Genomic DNA, 18,117 nt, shown 5'->3' with positions numbered 1-18,117 from the left:
AGCAAGAACTCAGAAGGACCAAGGTGTGGAAGACACCTAACTATCCCATCTGATGAGCTTTCCCATTAGAGGTCAAGACACTGCCAAGGCACTGGTATGAATCCACCTGGGGGGCAGTACCCAAATTAGCCCACTCCTGTCCCACCCATGGTCTTAAAAACATCACTGACCAAGGCCATTGAAGAGTAGCCCAGGACCCAGAGACCTGTCAAAGGACAGGTCTCTGGCTCCAGAGACCTGTCCAGAGACCTGGCTCAGGTCTTCAGGACCCCAGGCTCCATCTGGTGCACCCAACTTCCAAACCCTCACTGTCTGCCCAAGCATGACCCAAATCTCTTAATCCCCTTCCTGTCCCCAGACTCTATTCTGCCCCACCTATACTTCCCAGCTCCTGCCACCACAGCCTTTGGCTCACCCACCAGGCCAGGGACAGTGGAGAGCCACCCTCCAACCATAACACAGGCAGCCACCCCACAGGAAGCCAGAGCAGGCTACAGCCCATCAACCAGTAGAGCCAGCAGGCCAGACAAGAGGGCACCGAGGTTGTTTAATAAATGTTGCTAACGTAAGGAATATTTGCACTAAATCTTTTCATAAAATTTTGCATCAACTTGTCCAATATAAAAAGCAGTATATTGAACAAGCCAAGCACAGACAGTCTTCCCTGCTGCAGCTGTCATTTCACTGTCACTATATCAATGGCAATCAGCTTGTTTTTGTCTGTTCACGAGTTGTGTCCTTAGGGGGATCATTTATCACAAAGTCAGTTTGCTGCTCGTTGCCACACGTCACACTGACGCATCTTGACTTGAGCTGAGAGCAAGCAGGAGCTGTCTGATTTGGAGTCCTCTGACCCGTCTGGAACAGCGTGAGGCCTCTCCTGTAGAAGTGGCCACCGCCATCAGATTTAAGGAGGGGAGGAAAATTGGAGCAGGAGAAGTACAGGAGGAGAGAAGTTGGTCTCATCACCTCATGCAACTTTAAACAGGCCTGTTTGCCTGGTGCTGAAGAGTCATCAATCTTTGGGGAAGCACGTGAGGAAGGAGGAGACGCTGGGAGATGGAGGGAAAGAAAGAGTAGGTTAGTGGAGTGAACGGAAGGAGCTGATGGAGTCGAGGTAAGGAGGACGGTGAACAAAGTGATGGAGTGACGGTCAGAGAAGTCCAAGAGGTGGAGAAGAAAAAAGGGAGCAACGAGAAAGGGAGGGGATTAAACCAGAGAAGAACAGGAGGGGATAATGCCACATGCAATCTGTGTGAAAAAAAGACAGAGAGAGGTTAAGGCAGCAACGGTGGGGAGAGATGAAAAGAGCAGAGTGAAGATGGAGAGGAGGAGGAGGGAGAAGTGAGTGAATAATTGAAGGCCACCGGAGAGAGTGTGCACACAGCTGTCGGCTGATTCCCCGCTTGGTCCGCAGGTGGCCTCTTCCCTCAGGTACTGTCAGCTTGAGAGAGGAAAGATAGGAAGAAGGAAGAACGGAAGACTGGGATAGAGTGATGGAAAGCAGGCTGGAACTTTGGGGTTGGAAATCTGCAGATGGGCTTCCGACAAACATGCTACTTGACAGAGGACAAGATTTATTGTGTTAAAAAGAAATATAAAGGCAAGCGATTTGTATTCTCATGTCTTGGCATTTGCTTTCCACAAGTGCTTGTAAAACATGTTGGTTTAGTTTGAGTTGACAGGGAAGCGGCCCAGAGAGATGTAGAGAATAAGTAAATAAAAATAAACACAGTGGGAGCGGGTCAGAGAGAGAACACATCTAGAATTATAAGACCTTTAGTTTGACTTTATTTAGTTTCTGTAAACGTATTTGCAGGTCGTGCACATCCTTTAATCTTATTTTTCTTTTTGTTTTTTTAGAAATACAATTTTGAAAAGTGTGGAGTAGATTTGTATTTCCCCCCCTTGACGAATTTCCCTGAATAAAACTCAGGTCAAACAAATTCACAAGTCACCAAATCAATAGACACTGTCCGCTTGTGTGTAAATTAATCTGAATTAATTCATCCATCGGTTTTGTGGTGGATCCCATGGGTTTGTTAGAAAACATAAAGAACAAGCAGCATCATAAAAACTAATTAACTAAGCTATACCATTTGTAACCAATAGGAAAAACCAATTGCAGTACCCACTCTTTAGTCCAAAGAGGGCAGCACTGAGAAGTTTTACTCAAAAATGTCAACATTTGCACAGTAGCAAAAGATGGCACAGTTGGGGCCCAGTTTATACAGATTATCTGCAAAAAAGAATTAATTTGGGGTTTAATTATGTTTTTTATTATTCTTTTTAAACAATCACATTGAGCCCTCTAAACATGCTTCTTGGCATTCATTGTTAAATAGACTGAGTCTTTGTCTCATCTGACCATAAAATGCTTTTAATAGTAATAAAAACACACCGACCTGAGGCATACTGTCAGTTGAAACGGTGCTTCAGAGTCCGTCCATTTCTGTGTAAAGCTCTGCATCTTCTTAAAGGTCATCAACCTGTTTTCTGCAAATGCAAGTTATTTAGGTGATGGCAATACAAACGGGCTATAATGGAAATGTGGTTTGTATAGCTCATAATGTCAGCTGCATGAGAAATACGAACATTCAACAAATAGACACTAATGTGAATGTTTAATTCAGTATTTGTAGATTTTGGCATGAAATGTTTGAAATGAGAGAAAATAAATGGAACCGGACAAAAAAAAACCATATTCTTTTGTTTATTTTTTCCCTTTTTCTTTTGTTATTCCTGCTGATAGAGACCGTGTGGGTGGCTTTTAAGATCCCTGTTGAGCGCGGAGTGGACCTGGCTCTCATCTCATCCACTTTCTGTGAGGATTATATGCCTCTCTCTCCTCGTCTCTCTTGGTGGAGAGTGGAACAGTCTTTCAGATAGCTGGCTGCACATGCATATTTCCTGTAATAAGCGCCGAATGCTGGATGGAGCGGTGGGATTTATTTATTTATTTTATGCATGCAGAGGTGAAGGCAGAGTTTAAAAAAAACTGCTGATTTTGGCAAGCAATGTAGAAATTTTATTTGCTTTTGAAGAGAGACATACTCCATAACATATGCAGAAAAAAAAAAATTTCAAGAACGCAAATCAGATAGGCACATGCAGGCGTAAATTTCTCCTAATTCTCCCAACTTTCTTCCTCTCTCCATCCCTCCATCTGCAGTCAGGTTGACAGCTTGGTCGAAAGCCAGAGATGAGCAGAAGGAGAAAAGAAGGAGGCCCCTGAATAAATGAACAGGCAAATAAGTGAGTGCAGGGCAGGTAATGGACCTCTGAAAGCAAGGTGGGGACGAACAGTAAAGAGTAGTGATGTACAGAGCTGTCAATAATTGAGAAGGTTGTTTATTATTGATACGCCAGCTCTTTGTGAATTCATAAGAACTTCATGGGCTGCTGGACCAGAGATGAGCTCAGGTACAGGAAACAGATGCACTGTGTGGGTCCTCAGTTGGGCGGGAAGGCCTGCAGAGATGAGAAACTTCTCCGTGGGATGTGTTTATAACCAAAGTCGAGGGATAAACCGTCTGTTTGACTAGGAGTTGCTTAAGAAACACTGTCATTCTGCAGATAAATTCAACATTAGGACAACAACACATGCTCCAGTTGTGTTTTAATCAAACCAGAAAAGCAAAGTATTCAACATCATGTTTGTGGATCAAGAGCAAAAACATGTTCCTGCTCATTTAAAGGGCATCTACCAAATGTGTGTTGGTTCCTCTTTTTGCTACCAAAACAGCCCTCACCACTAGACCTCTAAAGATTTGCTGTGGATTCTGTAGCTAAGGTCTTAGCACAAGATCTGTCCTGGAATTTGAGAGGTGGAGCCTTCATGCGTAGGATGTCTCATAGATTGCTTTATTGAGATCAGTAGAATTGGGAGGCCAATTTCTAAAACTCTTGGATGAGATTTCTGTATTTTCTGGTTTTCCCAGAAGCCATATGTTTGTTTTACTCACTCTAAGCTAAAATAATAAGTCAATAATCAGCAAAATATGCAATACACTTTTGTGCTATAGTTTTATTTCAAAGTGGATTAAACTCACTTTCTCATTTAAAATCTCTACATTCTATATCCCATAGATGCAATTTGAAAGAATTTTTTGCACATTTTGGAAATGGCTAAGAATGTGCATAAATTGTTCGCCGTCTTTGAAAGCTTAAACTTGGACTCAGAAACATGTATTCATCATATAAATAATCTCAGTTATGTTGCCTATTGAAGGCCAAATCAGTGCATCTCCTGCACTTGTCGAAAGGATGCACAACAAAACTTTATTCAGATTGGGTTCTTCGTGTAGACAATTAGATGTCAGTGTGCCTCTTCATCCTTACCAGTCCGGTACATGTTGTTCCTTACTGGATTTCTTTTCATTCTGCGATACATTGAAGGAGACACAGAGTACCTGTCAGCTCTGGGAACTTCAGTTCTCCAAATAACCATAAGGGGAAAAAGTAAAAAGACAGATCAATAAGCCATAACTGAAAGCATTATTTTCTTTATTCCTTTCATAGATGGGCTTCGGCAGTGTGATTTGCAAAAATTTCTTGATATTTCCTGGATGGCAACCACTTTGTTAGCTGTGCTGACATGATTTGTGCATATCAAAGAACAGGCACATAATGAACGTAATTGGACACCAAAAGCCAGCAGAGCAGTTATTACTCGAGGTAAAAGCATCAATGTTTAAAACAGTTGGTGACAAATGCAACCTCCTGTTCCTCTAGCTTTACTTTGGCATCTTGTGTTTTCCCGATGAGCGCCTCTCGTTCGGTCCCATCGCTGGTGTTTGTTGTTGGATCTTGGCTCCGAAGATGCATGAATTTTGCACATAACTCTGTTGACTTTTCAGAGTCTTTAGAAACCTTCAAATGTCCTTTTTTTATGGCAATAAAGGAATGGTGGAGGGGAAAAAAAAGTGGATTCTTTTGACTTTTTCAAATTTGCAAGACTTTCCCAACTGATTCCGGAGTTTGATACTAGTTTGCAGATTTTATTTGATGCTTGTTTTTCTGTCTTTGTGTTGAACACTTGCCTCTGTGGGCTCAGCTCTGGACCTGTGATGTTAGACTGTGTGTGTTTGCAATCCTTTGGTAATTCTTGTGTTTCCACTTTGCTGGCTTTGATAGCTCAGTGTCTCGGGCGGTGGGGGAATGGGCTTTACAGTGTCGGCTTCGTGTCTCCTTTTAAGTCTGTTTGAAAAGTTGCAGAGGAAGATGTCTGACAAGCCCTGTTGAGTGTACATTGTTTGAATGTAAAACCCTGGCTGGAACATGACGCCTTTGCTCTGTGTTGGTCCATTTAGCTGAGCTGTGATCCAGGGAGGGATTTTCAGTAAGTTTCCTTTTTTTTCTTTTTCCAAATTTTGTGTTTTGTTCAAGGACACGAGAATTTTTGGGACCAAACTAAACATGAAAGCTGGATGAAATTCCATTTGTTTAATTGTCATGCACAAGTATTTGCATGCTTATAGTTTCTACTGTTTTGCTTGATCACTCAGACTTTTAAAGGCCATGTCATCTTAACTACAACTCTCTGTAAACACGGTTTGCATTGCTTTTTCCTTATTCATTTTAATTCACTAAGATTTGTTTTGTATTTATGGAACACGTCATTAAAAGCCTTATCAGGCAAACTCTTTGATGAAACAAGACTCTCAGCTGAATGTATATTTATATACTTGTTAAACAGTCAGAACATTTTATCTGTGAAATGTGCTCACACCTTTCTGTGACTTTGCTCACTTGCTTTCTATTTTGAGGCAAGTCTGTGAACTGATCATTAGAAGATCAGTTATATTGGTACATTTATATATTTATGTGTTAGTCTGAAATTACCCACATCGCTTCTTGCCCCGAAGCCTCAGAATGTAAAAGTGGCACTTGCATCTATGTCTTCAGTGGAGATATTCACTACTTTCCTTCAGCGTTGTAGGATTTCCTTTTCTGCGAGCCGGGATCATTTTAGCAATTGTGCCTCATCCTGTGTTTCAATAACTTTTCTTTCAGCCTGGAATATTCTGTATCACATTCAGTTGCGCTTGAGCAGTCAAAGAACCAATATAACTCAGTGAAGAAATTGAAAAATGATGAACTAACAGTGTGATGTAAAGACTCTAGGAGATCCTGAACTCTCAATGTCTTTTTTTTCTTCTGTATTCTTATTTTCTTAATTCCGTTCCCCCTTTGTATTCACTCTCACATATGTGTCCTCATCCGCCATCTGCTTCCCTTCTTCCTCCGCTTCTGTCTCTCACTCATGCACGTGTCCACAGGGGAGCGCCAGGAGTGGATGGAAACTCTTCAGACGGCCGTGCGCCCCCCCGCCAGCAGCTCCCAGAAGTGCACCGACAGCCTTTCCCACCTCTCCTCCACAAACAAGCGAGGCTTGCTGGAGCTCCGTGGTTACAAAGGCAGACTGCTGGTGTCCCTGGTGGGGAGTAAAGTCAGGCTCTGCAAAACAGAACAGGTACTTCCAACACCACCGGGAACTCCTCTGTACAGAATGACAGTTTCGTGTTTAAAAGACGGAAGATGATAAGCCACCTTGAAGAGGCGGTGGGAGAATTGGAGAGGCTCGTGAATGTGTAATGCAGAAAGTAAATATCTACGTATGCACATGTGTGTTTTAAAATGTTTCCGTCTACTCTGAAATACTGGGTGCTTGCAGAAAAAGCACATGCTAGCACACAGAAAAGACTAGTTCGCAACCTTGTTGCTCAGCCCCATGTACCGCTGTCAATTCTTTACTGCAGACACTCTGATGGTGGAAGTAAGAAAAATGACAGCAATCAGAAATACAACACCTTGGCGTGCAAATCCAAAGTTGAGTTGTAGACGTTATACAGACCCTCTAAGCTTTTCTTGAATTTCTTTTATTAGAAGCGCAAACGTCAATGTATTTCACTATGATTTAAGAACCTCGGTGAACATGGAGATGGATAAAGTTGTGGCAAAGATCAAAGCAAGTCAATATCATAAGTTTAGAACATCCAAAGGAGCACTGTTCAATCCAACAGGTAAAAGTAGAAAATGTTTGACACAACCTACCAAGACATGACCATCCACCTAAACTGAAAGGCTGGGGAAGGAGCGCATTAACCAAAGAAGCAGTTATGAAGTAATGGAGAATGGGAAGAAGAAGAAGCACTGTTGAAAGACGACCATAAGAAAGATGACCACTTGCTCCCAGCCAAGTAGGAGATATGACAAAAAAGTGCTCTGATCAGTTGAAACCACAGGTAGCGTATTGAGCTCCATGTGAAATGCAACATGTGGTTGAAAACTAACACTGAAAACCGTCCCCAGTGTGAAACATGGTGGCAGTAATCCTGCTGTGGGAATGCTTTTCATTAGGAGAGTCACTGACGATGGTCAGAGTTCATGTGATGACGGACAGAGCTAATTAGAAACACTTGCAAGTGTTACTGCAGCAAAATGTGGTTAAGCTCCCCTGAAGTTTTGACCCAGCAGAGCTGAAGACAGATGCAAGGTGAACTTTTCAGATTCTTATGTATAAAATTTGCATTTTTTTCCTTCATGTAACTACTTTTTCAAGACATACGGATAAATTCGATCTAACATCTGCGCTGGTTGAAAAAAGCAGCTTTGTTGCACTGCATGCCTTTTGTCATTCTCAGTCTTCTTTTGCGCTGTGACTGATGGAAAAAAGTTTATTCAATTTCTTTTGGTTTTTTGTTTTTGTGGATATTAACATGTTTGTCAAAGAGTGCATTAATAGAAAGACGGCGGAGAAAGTAATAGTTGCCGAACCTCAGGAAGTTCATTATTTACTATCCACCCATCTGAAGGTGTGGCTGTTGGCTCTCCATTATTTTCTAGATGCCGATTGAAAGTCACACTTGTCTATAACAAACTGCAATTTCAGCAAAGCTAGTGTGAGGTGGAGGAAGCAGGCATGTGTCACTGATGTTGCTTGAAAAGTATTAGTATGCAAAGGCCTTCCTACTACAGAGTCTACGCCAGTCACACGTTTATGCAAATCGCTGCCGAACAGCAAAACAGCAGGAGGGAAAAGTAGGTAGAAATTTGCAAAAAGTCAAGTATGGCAAAACTAAGAGAAGCTGGCACTGTTTAAAACAGAAACTTTCTCTCAAACACTGAAATAATACATGCATTTTTTCTAGCTGGATGTAAAGCACCATGAGACACTAGGAAACCTTTTAAAAACTTTAGAAGTGTACATTTGACATAAACAAAAAGTCAAATTTGGACTAAGGTTGTGTGGAAATGATTAGGTTTGCGTTCTGTTTTTAAATATAAAATTTTACATTTAAAACAGTCTTTTAAATGTAAAAGACATTTAAAACAGAGAGCCCAAACGGAGGAATGCTGTTGAATGACGAGCTATCAGGCAGTTGCCAGACCGCCTGACCGTCACCCAAAGCACTGTATGAACATCACCAGACAGCATGCCTTGCAGATGCTTTAGAGAGCATTTCTCCTCTTGATGCATCACATATTAATCTTACATGAGATGGAGTAGCTTGTATTGTCATCCCATTATCCTGCACTGCATTTTGAAACTAAAACAAAATGATTTATGTTGTTGTTAAAATGTTAAATGTTAAATAATTTAAACAAAGTTTGACCCATCTGGAGTTAAGTCTGATATTGGTCATTCATGCATGTAGGAAGATTTAGATTTAAAATGATTTTCTTTTAATAGAGAAGCATGTTTTTAATGGATGGTAAGTTGGGTATATTTCACAGCATAACATTTAAAACACTCCAAAAATGATGCATGTACTATAATCGACTTTTTTATTGACATTGAATTGAAATCAAAACTTTCTTTTTTTCCATGACCAAATAAAAATAAACACATTCTTTACAGTGCTGACGAGCTTTTTGCATGTTTTCTTTGATATTTTGATGATTTATGGTGACAGTCTGGAAGACCTCCATACCACCACCCCAACTTTTCACTCATTTTGTTGCACAAAACTTCTCTGCTGAAAGTCTGACCTGCAAAGTTATTTTTAATAAAGTACTCACTGGCAACTCTGTAATATACACCCTATTGTTTTACAGCACTACAGTTACCTAGAGTCCCGTAGTTAACTTTTTGTGTTGATATTGAACCGATGCAGATTAATATACCTATTTTACTTGCCTAATCTCCCAATTAGCTATAGATTAAAAAATAGGTATGTCTTTCTTCTTGTTCACAGTTTCTCGCGAGGTATTCTTGTTTGATGTCTGTCCAATTAGGCCCCGATAGTCCCTGCTTATGTACATCATATCTTCCGACTCCCTTCCCAGGAGCAAAATGAGATTGAAAGATTCCTCACAGCAGTGATACTGTTGCCTCACTCAGATTTGTGTGCATATTTGATAATGCCACTTGCACTCAGCTCATTTCCATCCCTCCTTGGCGCCGAATTCGTTTTGCTCGCTCTTGCAGTTTTGTTGTTTGCCTTTCATTATTTTCTTCATTAGCGTGAACAAACATCTTTGTTAGAATTCTCTTTGGGGTATCCCTCCATGTCAGCACATTTCCACTTCCTTGATCTGAGACGGCGGGGAGAAGCGCGGGGAAGGAGAGGTTCAGGGAGAGCGCAAATTAATTGTATTATTTCAGCTTACAAGCTCAATCCGCCACATAAATGCGGCAGCAGCAACACGTTTTGCAGAGGGGGAAAGCGGGCGGCAAAATAGGAAGACAAGACGGCAAGAATACCATATCAAAAGACCGGGACAAGGTGGGAGGGGGACGGAAAAGATGAAGTGAAGGGGATGGAGAGACCACTTCAGCGCAAAGGCTTGCATGAGTGAGAATCGAACGTTGGTGGTTTGTAAGAGAATGAGAGGGTGATGGAGAGCGAGAGCTCAGAAAGAGAGGGATACTGTGCCCCGTTCAAGATCAGTGAAGTGGAGTATTTAATCTAACATGATGAACGAGCTATTGGAAACATCATCCACCCAGCACCTCCCTCACCACCCCTTCCCCATTTTCTCATGAATCGTAAGCCGTGATGGAGCTGTGTTTAAGGTCATTTAGGCACTAAGGTAAAAGAAAGTCAGTTGGGTTAAAAAGAGAAAAAAAAAATGCTCCAAGTGCAATCACCTTTTACTCTCAGAAGGATTTCACAACAGTGGGCTTTAGTATTAGAGAAATCAATAGTACTTTAGTGTCTTTTCTCATACGTCCCTTGTGTCTCTGGTTGTATTCTCACTCTGTTGTAATACACGAAGTAACAATTGACACGTGTGTAGTCTTTCGTCTTGTCACGTCGGATTTAAGGTCGCTACTAGTTGCATTCCTGATTTGCTTGTCAAAACACATTAAGCATTCAGTTGTAGCCTGTTATGTGGAAATTATTTTAGGTTAAAAGCTCTTTGCTGCTCTTTATTGTGACAACTGGCATAATCCCAAGGCTTAAAAAAAACAAACAAAATTGTTTAGAATTTCTAATGAGAATGAATTTCTCACATCAATGCCCTCTTTCTTTTTCTAAGAGAATAATCAGCAAATTAAGAATAATTTTTGCTTCAGGGCCAAGTTCACAAGTGCATCTTTCTTCCTTAACTGATACGTTAGGGAAACACAAGCTGTAATCACCGAGCTGACACATTAGAATTGAAAGTCTGTGTGCTAAAAATGTGTGCTGTTAACACATTCAGTAGACATGGAGCAATATTAGCATTTAGTTAAAGCTGTTGTGCTTCTTTTTAAATGGATGTCTTCTACACTAGGTCCTTCATTTCTCAACAGACATATCAGGGCCCTTTAAGGCAACAGTCACACTTTCATTCTCCTATGCTATTTGTATTACAAAGGTCCTGGTCATTTTATGTCTTTAGCATTTTGTATTTTTGCAGATGTGTTTGTCCCATACACAAGGAATAGAGCACGTCTAGTTGCTGATATCAAGGTATATAAGGATGTTGTTCAAAACTGCTACCCCTGCTTAAGCTAGCACATGTCCAGGCCATAAAGTTTGCCAATGACAATCTGGATGATCCAGGGGAGGCATGGGAGAAGGCTGTATGATCAAAGGAGACTAAAATAGAACATTCTGGTTTAAAGTTCATGTATTTTGAAAGAGATGAAGGATGAGCATAATCTCAAGAGCACCATCCCAACCGTTAGGCATAGAGGTGAAAACATCTTATTTATATGGGTCGTGACTCAGCCTTCCAGCGTGACATTGATCTGAAACACACAGCCAGAGCAACTAAGTCATGGTTCTTTAACAACCAGTCTTTCATAGTCAGTCTGCAGACCTGAACCCATTTGAAAATCTTTGGAGAGAGATGAAACTGTGTTGCCCAGTGACAACCCAGGAACCTGGAAGATCTGTAGATCTGTATTAAGGAATGAGACAAAATCCATCCTGCGGGATGTTCAGTCCAGCCTCTGTAATGGAAAACAGAAGTTTTTGTATCAAATGTCAAACTTTGCATGAAACGCTCATATCAAGCAACAAAATTAAGTTTAGTTATTTAGAAGTCATGCAATGTGATTTTCTGTATTTTTCTTTTTTTAGATTCTGTCTCATAATTTTTTTTAAGTGGTGAAAAGTTTAAAAATCAGCATTGTATGAAATACTTATATTTTCCTCACTGTTTAAATGTCTAAAATATTTAGAACAAGCTTTGAATAACATTTGAAGAAAGAGATTTTTTTTTTGCAGTTATTTCAAATAGGTAAATGATACCCACTTATAAAAACCCCACACATTTCACAGCATCAAAACTTTAGGAACCACAATAATTATAGAACAGTACAACCAAAGGCATATGAGCATGTTAAGATTATTGTACAAAAATATGTCTTTTGCATTCCTTGTTCATGTGTGTGGTTTCATACTTCTATCATGTTTGAAATAAATAAATAGCTGGCATATTCCAAAAAGGAGTAAGTAGAAAGCATAAGACATAATTGTTACAACCCACACTGTTGTAAGGATACTTCTTAAAGTTCCCTTCTTTATTTATTTATTTTTAAAAGTGGTTAGGTCAATACTGTATGCAGACAAGCAGCAGCCAGGCAATTCAAAGGTGTGCAAATGTTTACCTTTTGACCTTCCCCCCCCTCCTCCTTCTTCTCTCTTCCTTAGTCAGCGCCACAATTGCCACCTAACTCATAGCAGTTGTAATTGGGCGAGTTATTTTTATCCAGCTTTCTTTTTTCTCTGTCTGCTTCCTCCTTCTCGCCATCCTTGGTGAATTAATTGAAGGGAGCAGAAGGCCAAAGCACACATTGGGTAGGTAACGAGTGGCGAATGCTGGACTGCCGCTAACATCCAGCTCTCTAATTGGCTATCTTAGATGGATGAGGGTCATTAGATATAGGTAAATGCATTGCCTTCTCGGCACATACCATGCGCACACCTTTATGTTTGAAATCACAGGCAACATAAACCGTCAGATGTCTCTTGTTTGAATCACAGTGGAGAACCGTGACTGAACTGATTGGTTACTTGCTGGAACGAGCTGTGAACGAGGGGCGCTTCACGCTCTGTCACATTGCGCTCTCTCATTATCGCGTCACGCATCTTCAAACCTCTGAACATGCTGAACTTAAAAGAGCAATAACTCTATGTAGCTATAATTGATAGGAGAGAGAGAGGCAAGTTTTGGCTGCCCCGAAGCTCTCACATCAAAAGTTTTTGCTCAATTAAAACCTAAATATACAGTAAAGCCACTGCTTTCACACACATTATCTTTCTTGAGCTCCTCTGTCATCCTCTTCTCAGATCAGAGTGCCTTAATTATCCGTAACGTTTCGTAATGAATGATCATGAGGTAGTGCCATGGTCTTCTTTCGATGTCGTTAGAACAATGGTTTGGTTCTATTTTCCCACCAATTTTCTAATTTTGTGGGAAAGATTGGGGCTAATGACGGTCAAATCAAGATTTTAAAAGCACCCCCCCTCCAACTGAACCAGCCCACACAATGCTATCAAAGTTCAGGCTGGAATAGTCGGCACTCTGCAAATATTTAAGCAACTGCCATCTTGTGTTGCAATCTGCAAAATTTGGCTGCTTTGCAAAGTTTGCCGTTAATTATTCTGCGAGTTGCTCTCCTACACATGAACACATGCTTCCTTTCCTCTCTGAGGCCGCGTGCGTTTCCAAAGATGCGCCCAATCAACAAAGATGGTGTCGATTCATTTGCCTCTTTGTTTGGTGTAATTAGCAGAGATTGTTTTTGCCGGTGATGAACAGTCGGCACGAGAAACACATTTTATTTTATTTTTTTTAGAAATGCAACAACAGGGCTACAATCTGAGCTTCCTGAATAAGAACTACCAGAAATAGTGCTGTGAAACATGCCTGCCACTTTTTGCCTTTTTTTTTTTTGTCATACCGACAAAATAATATAATAGATATCATCAATAATACCTAATATTAGACAAAGGTGATCTGCTTAATAATAATATGCAATTTTCAAATAAGGATTTCCAAGGAAATAGCTTTCAAATGTAAAAGAAAAAAAAAAGTAAAGATTCCCTCAATGAAATTGTAAATTATATCGTGGAGAGTGTCTATGACTAGCGGCAGCAGTAATTAGCAATTCCTGGTGGAACTGCAAGTCGGTTGAGTTTATCATATAAACTAATTCAGCACTCCCAACAACGGTTGTTAACGGCATAAAGACGTGCTGAAGGCGGCGTGTCGGAAGGAGCAGGAGCTTCCTAAAGACACCGATACCCGATTTCAAGGTATCAAATTGCGAAGCCCAATTTCTTTTAAGTTATGTTTGACATATACCATAACATAATTACTTGCTTGTGATATAAAAAGGTACAATTTGCCTGGGAAATACATGTCACTTATTTAAAGTTGTAAAGATAGACCAGGTTGTGAATAATGTGCAAACTAATAACTGAGGAGGAAAAGGCAGATCTTTATTTTTCAACCAGGAAAGCAATCTTTGATAAATGTAAAATTTCTCAAACTGAACGTGACCTTGGAGCAGACCTTCTTTATGGGAGTTCTTTAATTCACATTCAAATCTAGATTCAGCCGTGACTAAGTGTTCACCTGAAAATAAGTGTCTTGGGCTTATGTCTGCTCGCTGGGTTTTAGTGGAAAATGTTCAAACTGTTCATACATTTCTTTACTGAGCCAGCATGTTTCCTTTGCTATAACATCTGTCAATCAGCTTGACCCGCTCCTCTGTGTTGTTACAAGAAGTAGAAATAACTGTGTCATCTTCATTAAAAGGTATTTAACGGCTATCATTAAATAACTTTTGATGTTATAAAAATGCACTGATTGCTTTCTAATTGCTAGTCAACAAAGGGTCATAATTTTCTGATTTTGGTATGACTACAGCATTAAGGACAGTGTAGAATTAGTTATACATCTAAAGGAAAAATAATTGAGGATATCATTTCTTTATGGACTGTTGTCTATCTCATAGAAATACCGATCCCTTGAAGATCTGAATGTAACTTTAACTAGATTTTACACTTAATGCATTTCTATATTAACCTTTATTGATGTACTTTGTGATATGAAGCTATTTACTGTACAAAGACATCTAGCAACTCTGCCACTTGAGTTGAATTTTCTACAAATTTGCCATCAATCTTTAGTTCATAATCACCTTTTTAATTGAATTGGTTGGTGATTCATGATCCAATATTGTTTTGCAATTACCTTTTAAGAACTATGTATAATTGCATTTTAGAAAAAAAAATCCTTCTCTATTGTTGGTGGTTTTAATGCAGGATTTCTTAACGTATCTAACTTCTCCACGTTCTAATGGAGACCAAACTTTGCAGTTCATCGGCTACAGTATGTCGGCCAAGTCCTGAAGTAGCAGAGCAGCCACAGACCATTACACTGTCACGTTTTGTCTCTTTTTCTAACATGCTGTTAGTTTTTATGCTAGCTGTAACAGAGCATGCATATTTGTGTTCTTTGTGCTTGACAGTGGATTTTGTCCATTGAAACTACCCCAAGCACTATCCTAAACTTTTAAGTGTCAGAAAAAGGAAAAAAACAGAAGCTCCACATGACACCTTTTTAAAGCACTGTGCAATATATGTTGTTGTATTTTTTTATTTTTTTTTGCATTCTTTTATACACAGACTTACTTCTAGCTTTTGAGCTGACCTATTTTAGAAAATCTCTGTATTTTATTTTACTGAAACCCTGTTTCACCTCTCGGTTTCCTCATCCCATCACCTCTGTGTTTTTGTTTTTTTTTTGCTCTCTTTTCCTGACTCCATTTTTTGTGTCACATTTTCGTCTCTGTGCCTCTGCAGTGGACTGTAGTGTGTGTTTTGCACACTTGAGTGAGTGTGTTTTAGCTCCCCATTGATGCTGGTAGGTGCTTTCCCCATCTTTCCAACCTGTTTTTTGTCTTTGTCAGAGCTTTAGGCTATGAAACTGTTCTAAACAACAGTGAAAGTTGACAGTCGAGTCAAGGAAAAGTAGACTTGCCGTGGAATTCAGTAAAACAGCTTTTCCCGCATAAACTCTCGTGTCGGTGTGAGAAAAATTTGAGGCTGAAAACTCAAGTTGGTTTGGATTCCCCAGGTGCAACTTTGGCTTTCAAAGCGCTTTGCTGTTTTGCACAGGTAAAAGCACAAGCATACTTTTTCAGCACAAAACCACTTAATAAAGTCCCCCTTTCCTTCTGTTTCTCTGTAACCCTCACATGCGTCACATACAGACTCAGTTTGTGCGTCATTGGGAGAAGAAAGGATGCACTATATTTTCTTCGGTCCTCTGTATTACAAATCACTTTATATTCAGTCCCATTAGCTGCCACAGACAGAAAACAACCCTGGACAAGAATGACCCACTTGGTTTGGGGAATCTTCCTTTGTGTTTGCTCTTAGCCTTTCAAAAGGTTATGACTCCAACCTCATGACCGCTCTGCTGCTACAGATTCTTTCTTGGACAAAATGAATTCATATGGTGTCTAATAAAGAATGCTAACACAGACAGTTTCAGGCATGGTCTTAAATACATAAACAACAAAATTGAGTGCACTCCTTTTCAATATAAATCAAATGTCAAATGATTCAAGGGCATGTCTTTTCACAAGGAAATGGAACTGTGGTGAGAAAAAAAGTTAAGGAAAACAACTGCGCCCCTGAAGAAATTAAACTTATTTCAAGAAAGTAGATCAGGAGATTTAAGGAGATTTAAAATGAAATCTCTTACCCAACACATTTTTTTAAACTCATCCTCTACTGCCACTGTACAATATTTGGGCTGAACTCCAATTCCAAAAGTTGCCTTCTACTCCTAATCATTTCAAAATAGAGACTACGAGACAACACTACACTCTGAAAAGAATAATGGCAGCAGAAATTTACATAGCATTACCTGAATAATTAATAACATCTCTGGAACAATACTCTTTGAAAAGAAAACCTAAAGTAGAGATGGTCATAATGTACACCACATTCAGAAAAGACACCCTATATGTACTGCCTGTCATAGTGGTAAAAGTGTCATTGTCTTTTGCTGGTTTTACACCTTGCAGAACCTCAGTCAACCACAATGTCCTGTGTTTACCAAGGTGTAGTAGTGTCAAATCTGTCAGAGGTAGAGCTTCGCTGAAACTGGGTAATCAACAGGACAATGATCCCAAACCTAGCAGCAAACCTACAACAAAATGACCCAACAGAAAATAATTAAAGTTGTGCAGCTTCCTATTTAGAGTAAAGAGCTCAGTCTGATTGAAATGCAGCAGTGAGACCCTAAGAGAGATGTTCATAAAAAGAATACTTGCAAACGTCAACACACATGACACATTGTAAAGGAGAGTTGGTCAGAAGTCTTCCACAACAGACTGAGACTAATACAGTCAGAAAGAAAACAAATGCTTTAAATTACTTTTGGTTCAACAAGATGGTTTTCTCCCAATGACACGAGTAAAGGTTTAGGTTTTGAGTTCATGTGCTCTCATAGAAACAAGGTTTTAACTGTATATTATTTAAAGGTGGCACGCAATGTACTAAGGAGATTTTGAGTCTATACTACAGAAACAACCAGAATATAAAGTCCATTAGATGCTTTGTTAAAATGGGAAGAAAAAATAATAATTCTAGTGTCATTTGTGGTTACAGATTCCCTTTCCCTGCTGTGACAAGATGGGGAATACAAAAACACTGAAAAAAAGAGAAAAAGATCCAGCATGATTTTTAGGATTTTGCCATAATCATACATTAACTTTTTAAATGAACTCTTTTTACATAGTTAATTTACTATTAGCATCAACATAGCACTATGGCTGATATTTTTTCTTCTGTGTGTTTTGTTGTTTTCCCAGGACTTTCGAGCAGGGCTTGGTATATGCGAGGTGGAGCTTACTGCTGCTAACATTAAAGAAATGGACCGCAGAGGCTTTGAAATCAACACACCTTTCAAAAACTTCTGGTAGGCTGGCTCTACCTTTGTAGTTTTATGTGTGTGACCGCTGTACCTGCATGACATCTTGCTTCATCTCCTTTGGCCGCCAATAAGTGATGGAGGGATGTGCAAAAAATATTTGCCACCTTGCAGATTTTTTTTCTTTCTTTTGTGTCACACATAAATGTCTTCGATCGTCAAAGAATGCGTAAAATAAAACTAATTTACCAGGCTGGGGAGAGTTATAGAGCCTTTTCTAAGGATTTGGGACTCCAGAAACCCAAAGTGAGAGCCGTTATCCGCAAATGGAGAGACATGGGAAAAATTGTGAACCTTGCCAAGAGTGCTAAAAATTTGGTAATAAACGTAAAACAGGAATGAATTTGTCTGATTTAATGTCGGTGAAAAAAAAGTTAGTCTTTTTATGCAATGTGTAAAATATCATATTTCAGCTGATGATGATGTCTCACTTAAGGTTCTGACCTTACTTTATGATAGAACTTTTTTTTTATCCGACAGTAAGAAATATTGACAGCAATAAGATAAACCTTTGTAAGGCAGGCTCACTTTGATGAGAAATTTGGCATGAAATTAGTTAATAGATCAAGGCAATTACTTTTTCATCTCATTTTAAGTCCCCAGCCAACGCTTACTGGTTGTTTATGTTCCTCGAAGCTCATGCATCGTCCATAGTCCTTGTGCCAAAAAACAATCTCGCACATTAGCTCTGGAACTGTCCAATCAGTAAGTCACTTTCCCGCC

The 18,117-nt window shown here is 39.7% G+C and overlaps 1 protein-coding gene across 3 annotated transcripts in view; it reads left to right on the top strand.

The window, feature by feature from the left end:
* Window positions 1-18,117, top strand: part of arap2 (ArfGAP with RhoGAP domain, ankyrin repeat and PH domain 2) — a 131,195-nt gene that overhangs the window by 33,877 nt on the left and 79,201 nt on the right. For all 3 annotated transcript variants that reach the window (XM_023346498.1, XM_005804764.3, XM_023346497.1), the window contains exons 9-10: window positions 6,282-6,475; window positions 17,276-17,382. In XM_023346498.1, coding sequence (XP_023202266.1) covers window positions 6,282-6,475; window positions 17,276-17,382 — 301 coding nt within the window. The remainder of the gene's footprint in view (window positions 1-6,281; window positions 6,476-17,275; window positions 17,383-18,117) is intronic.

Source organism: Xiphophorus maculatus, chromosome 14, assembly GCF_002775205.1.
Source record: "Xiphophorus maculatus strain JP 163 A chromosome 14, X_maculatus-5.0-male, whole genome shotgun sequence".
NCBI classification, from domain to species: Eukaryota; Metazoa; Chordata; class Actinopteri; order Cyprinodontiformes; family Poeciliidae; genus Xiphophorus; species Xiphophorus maculatus.
This window is presented reverse-complemented; position numbering and strand designations above follow the sequence as displayed.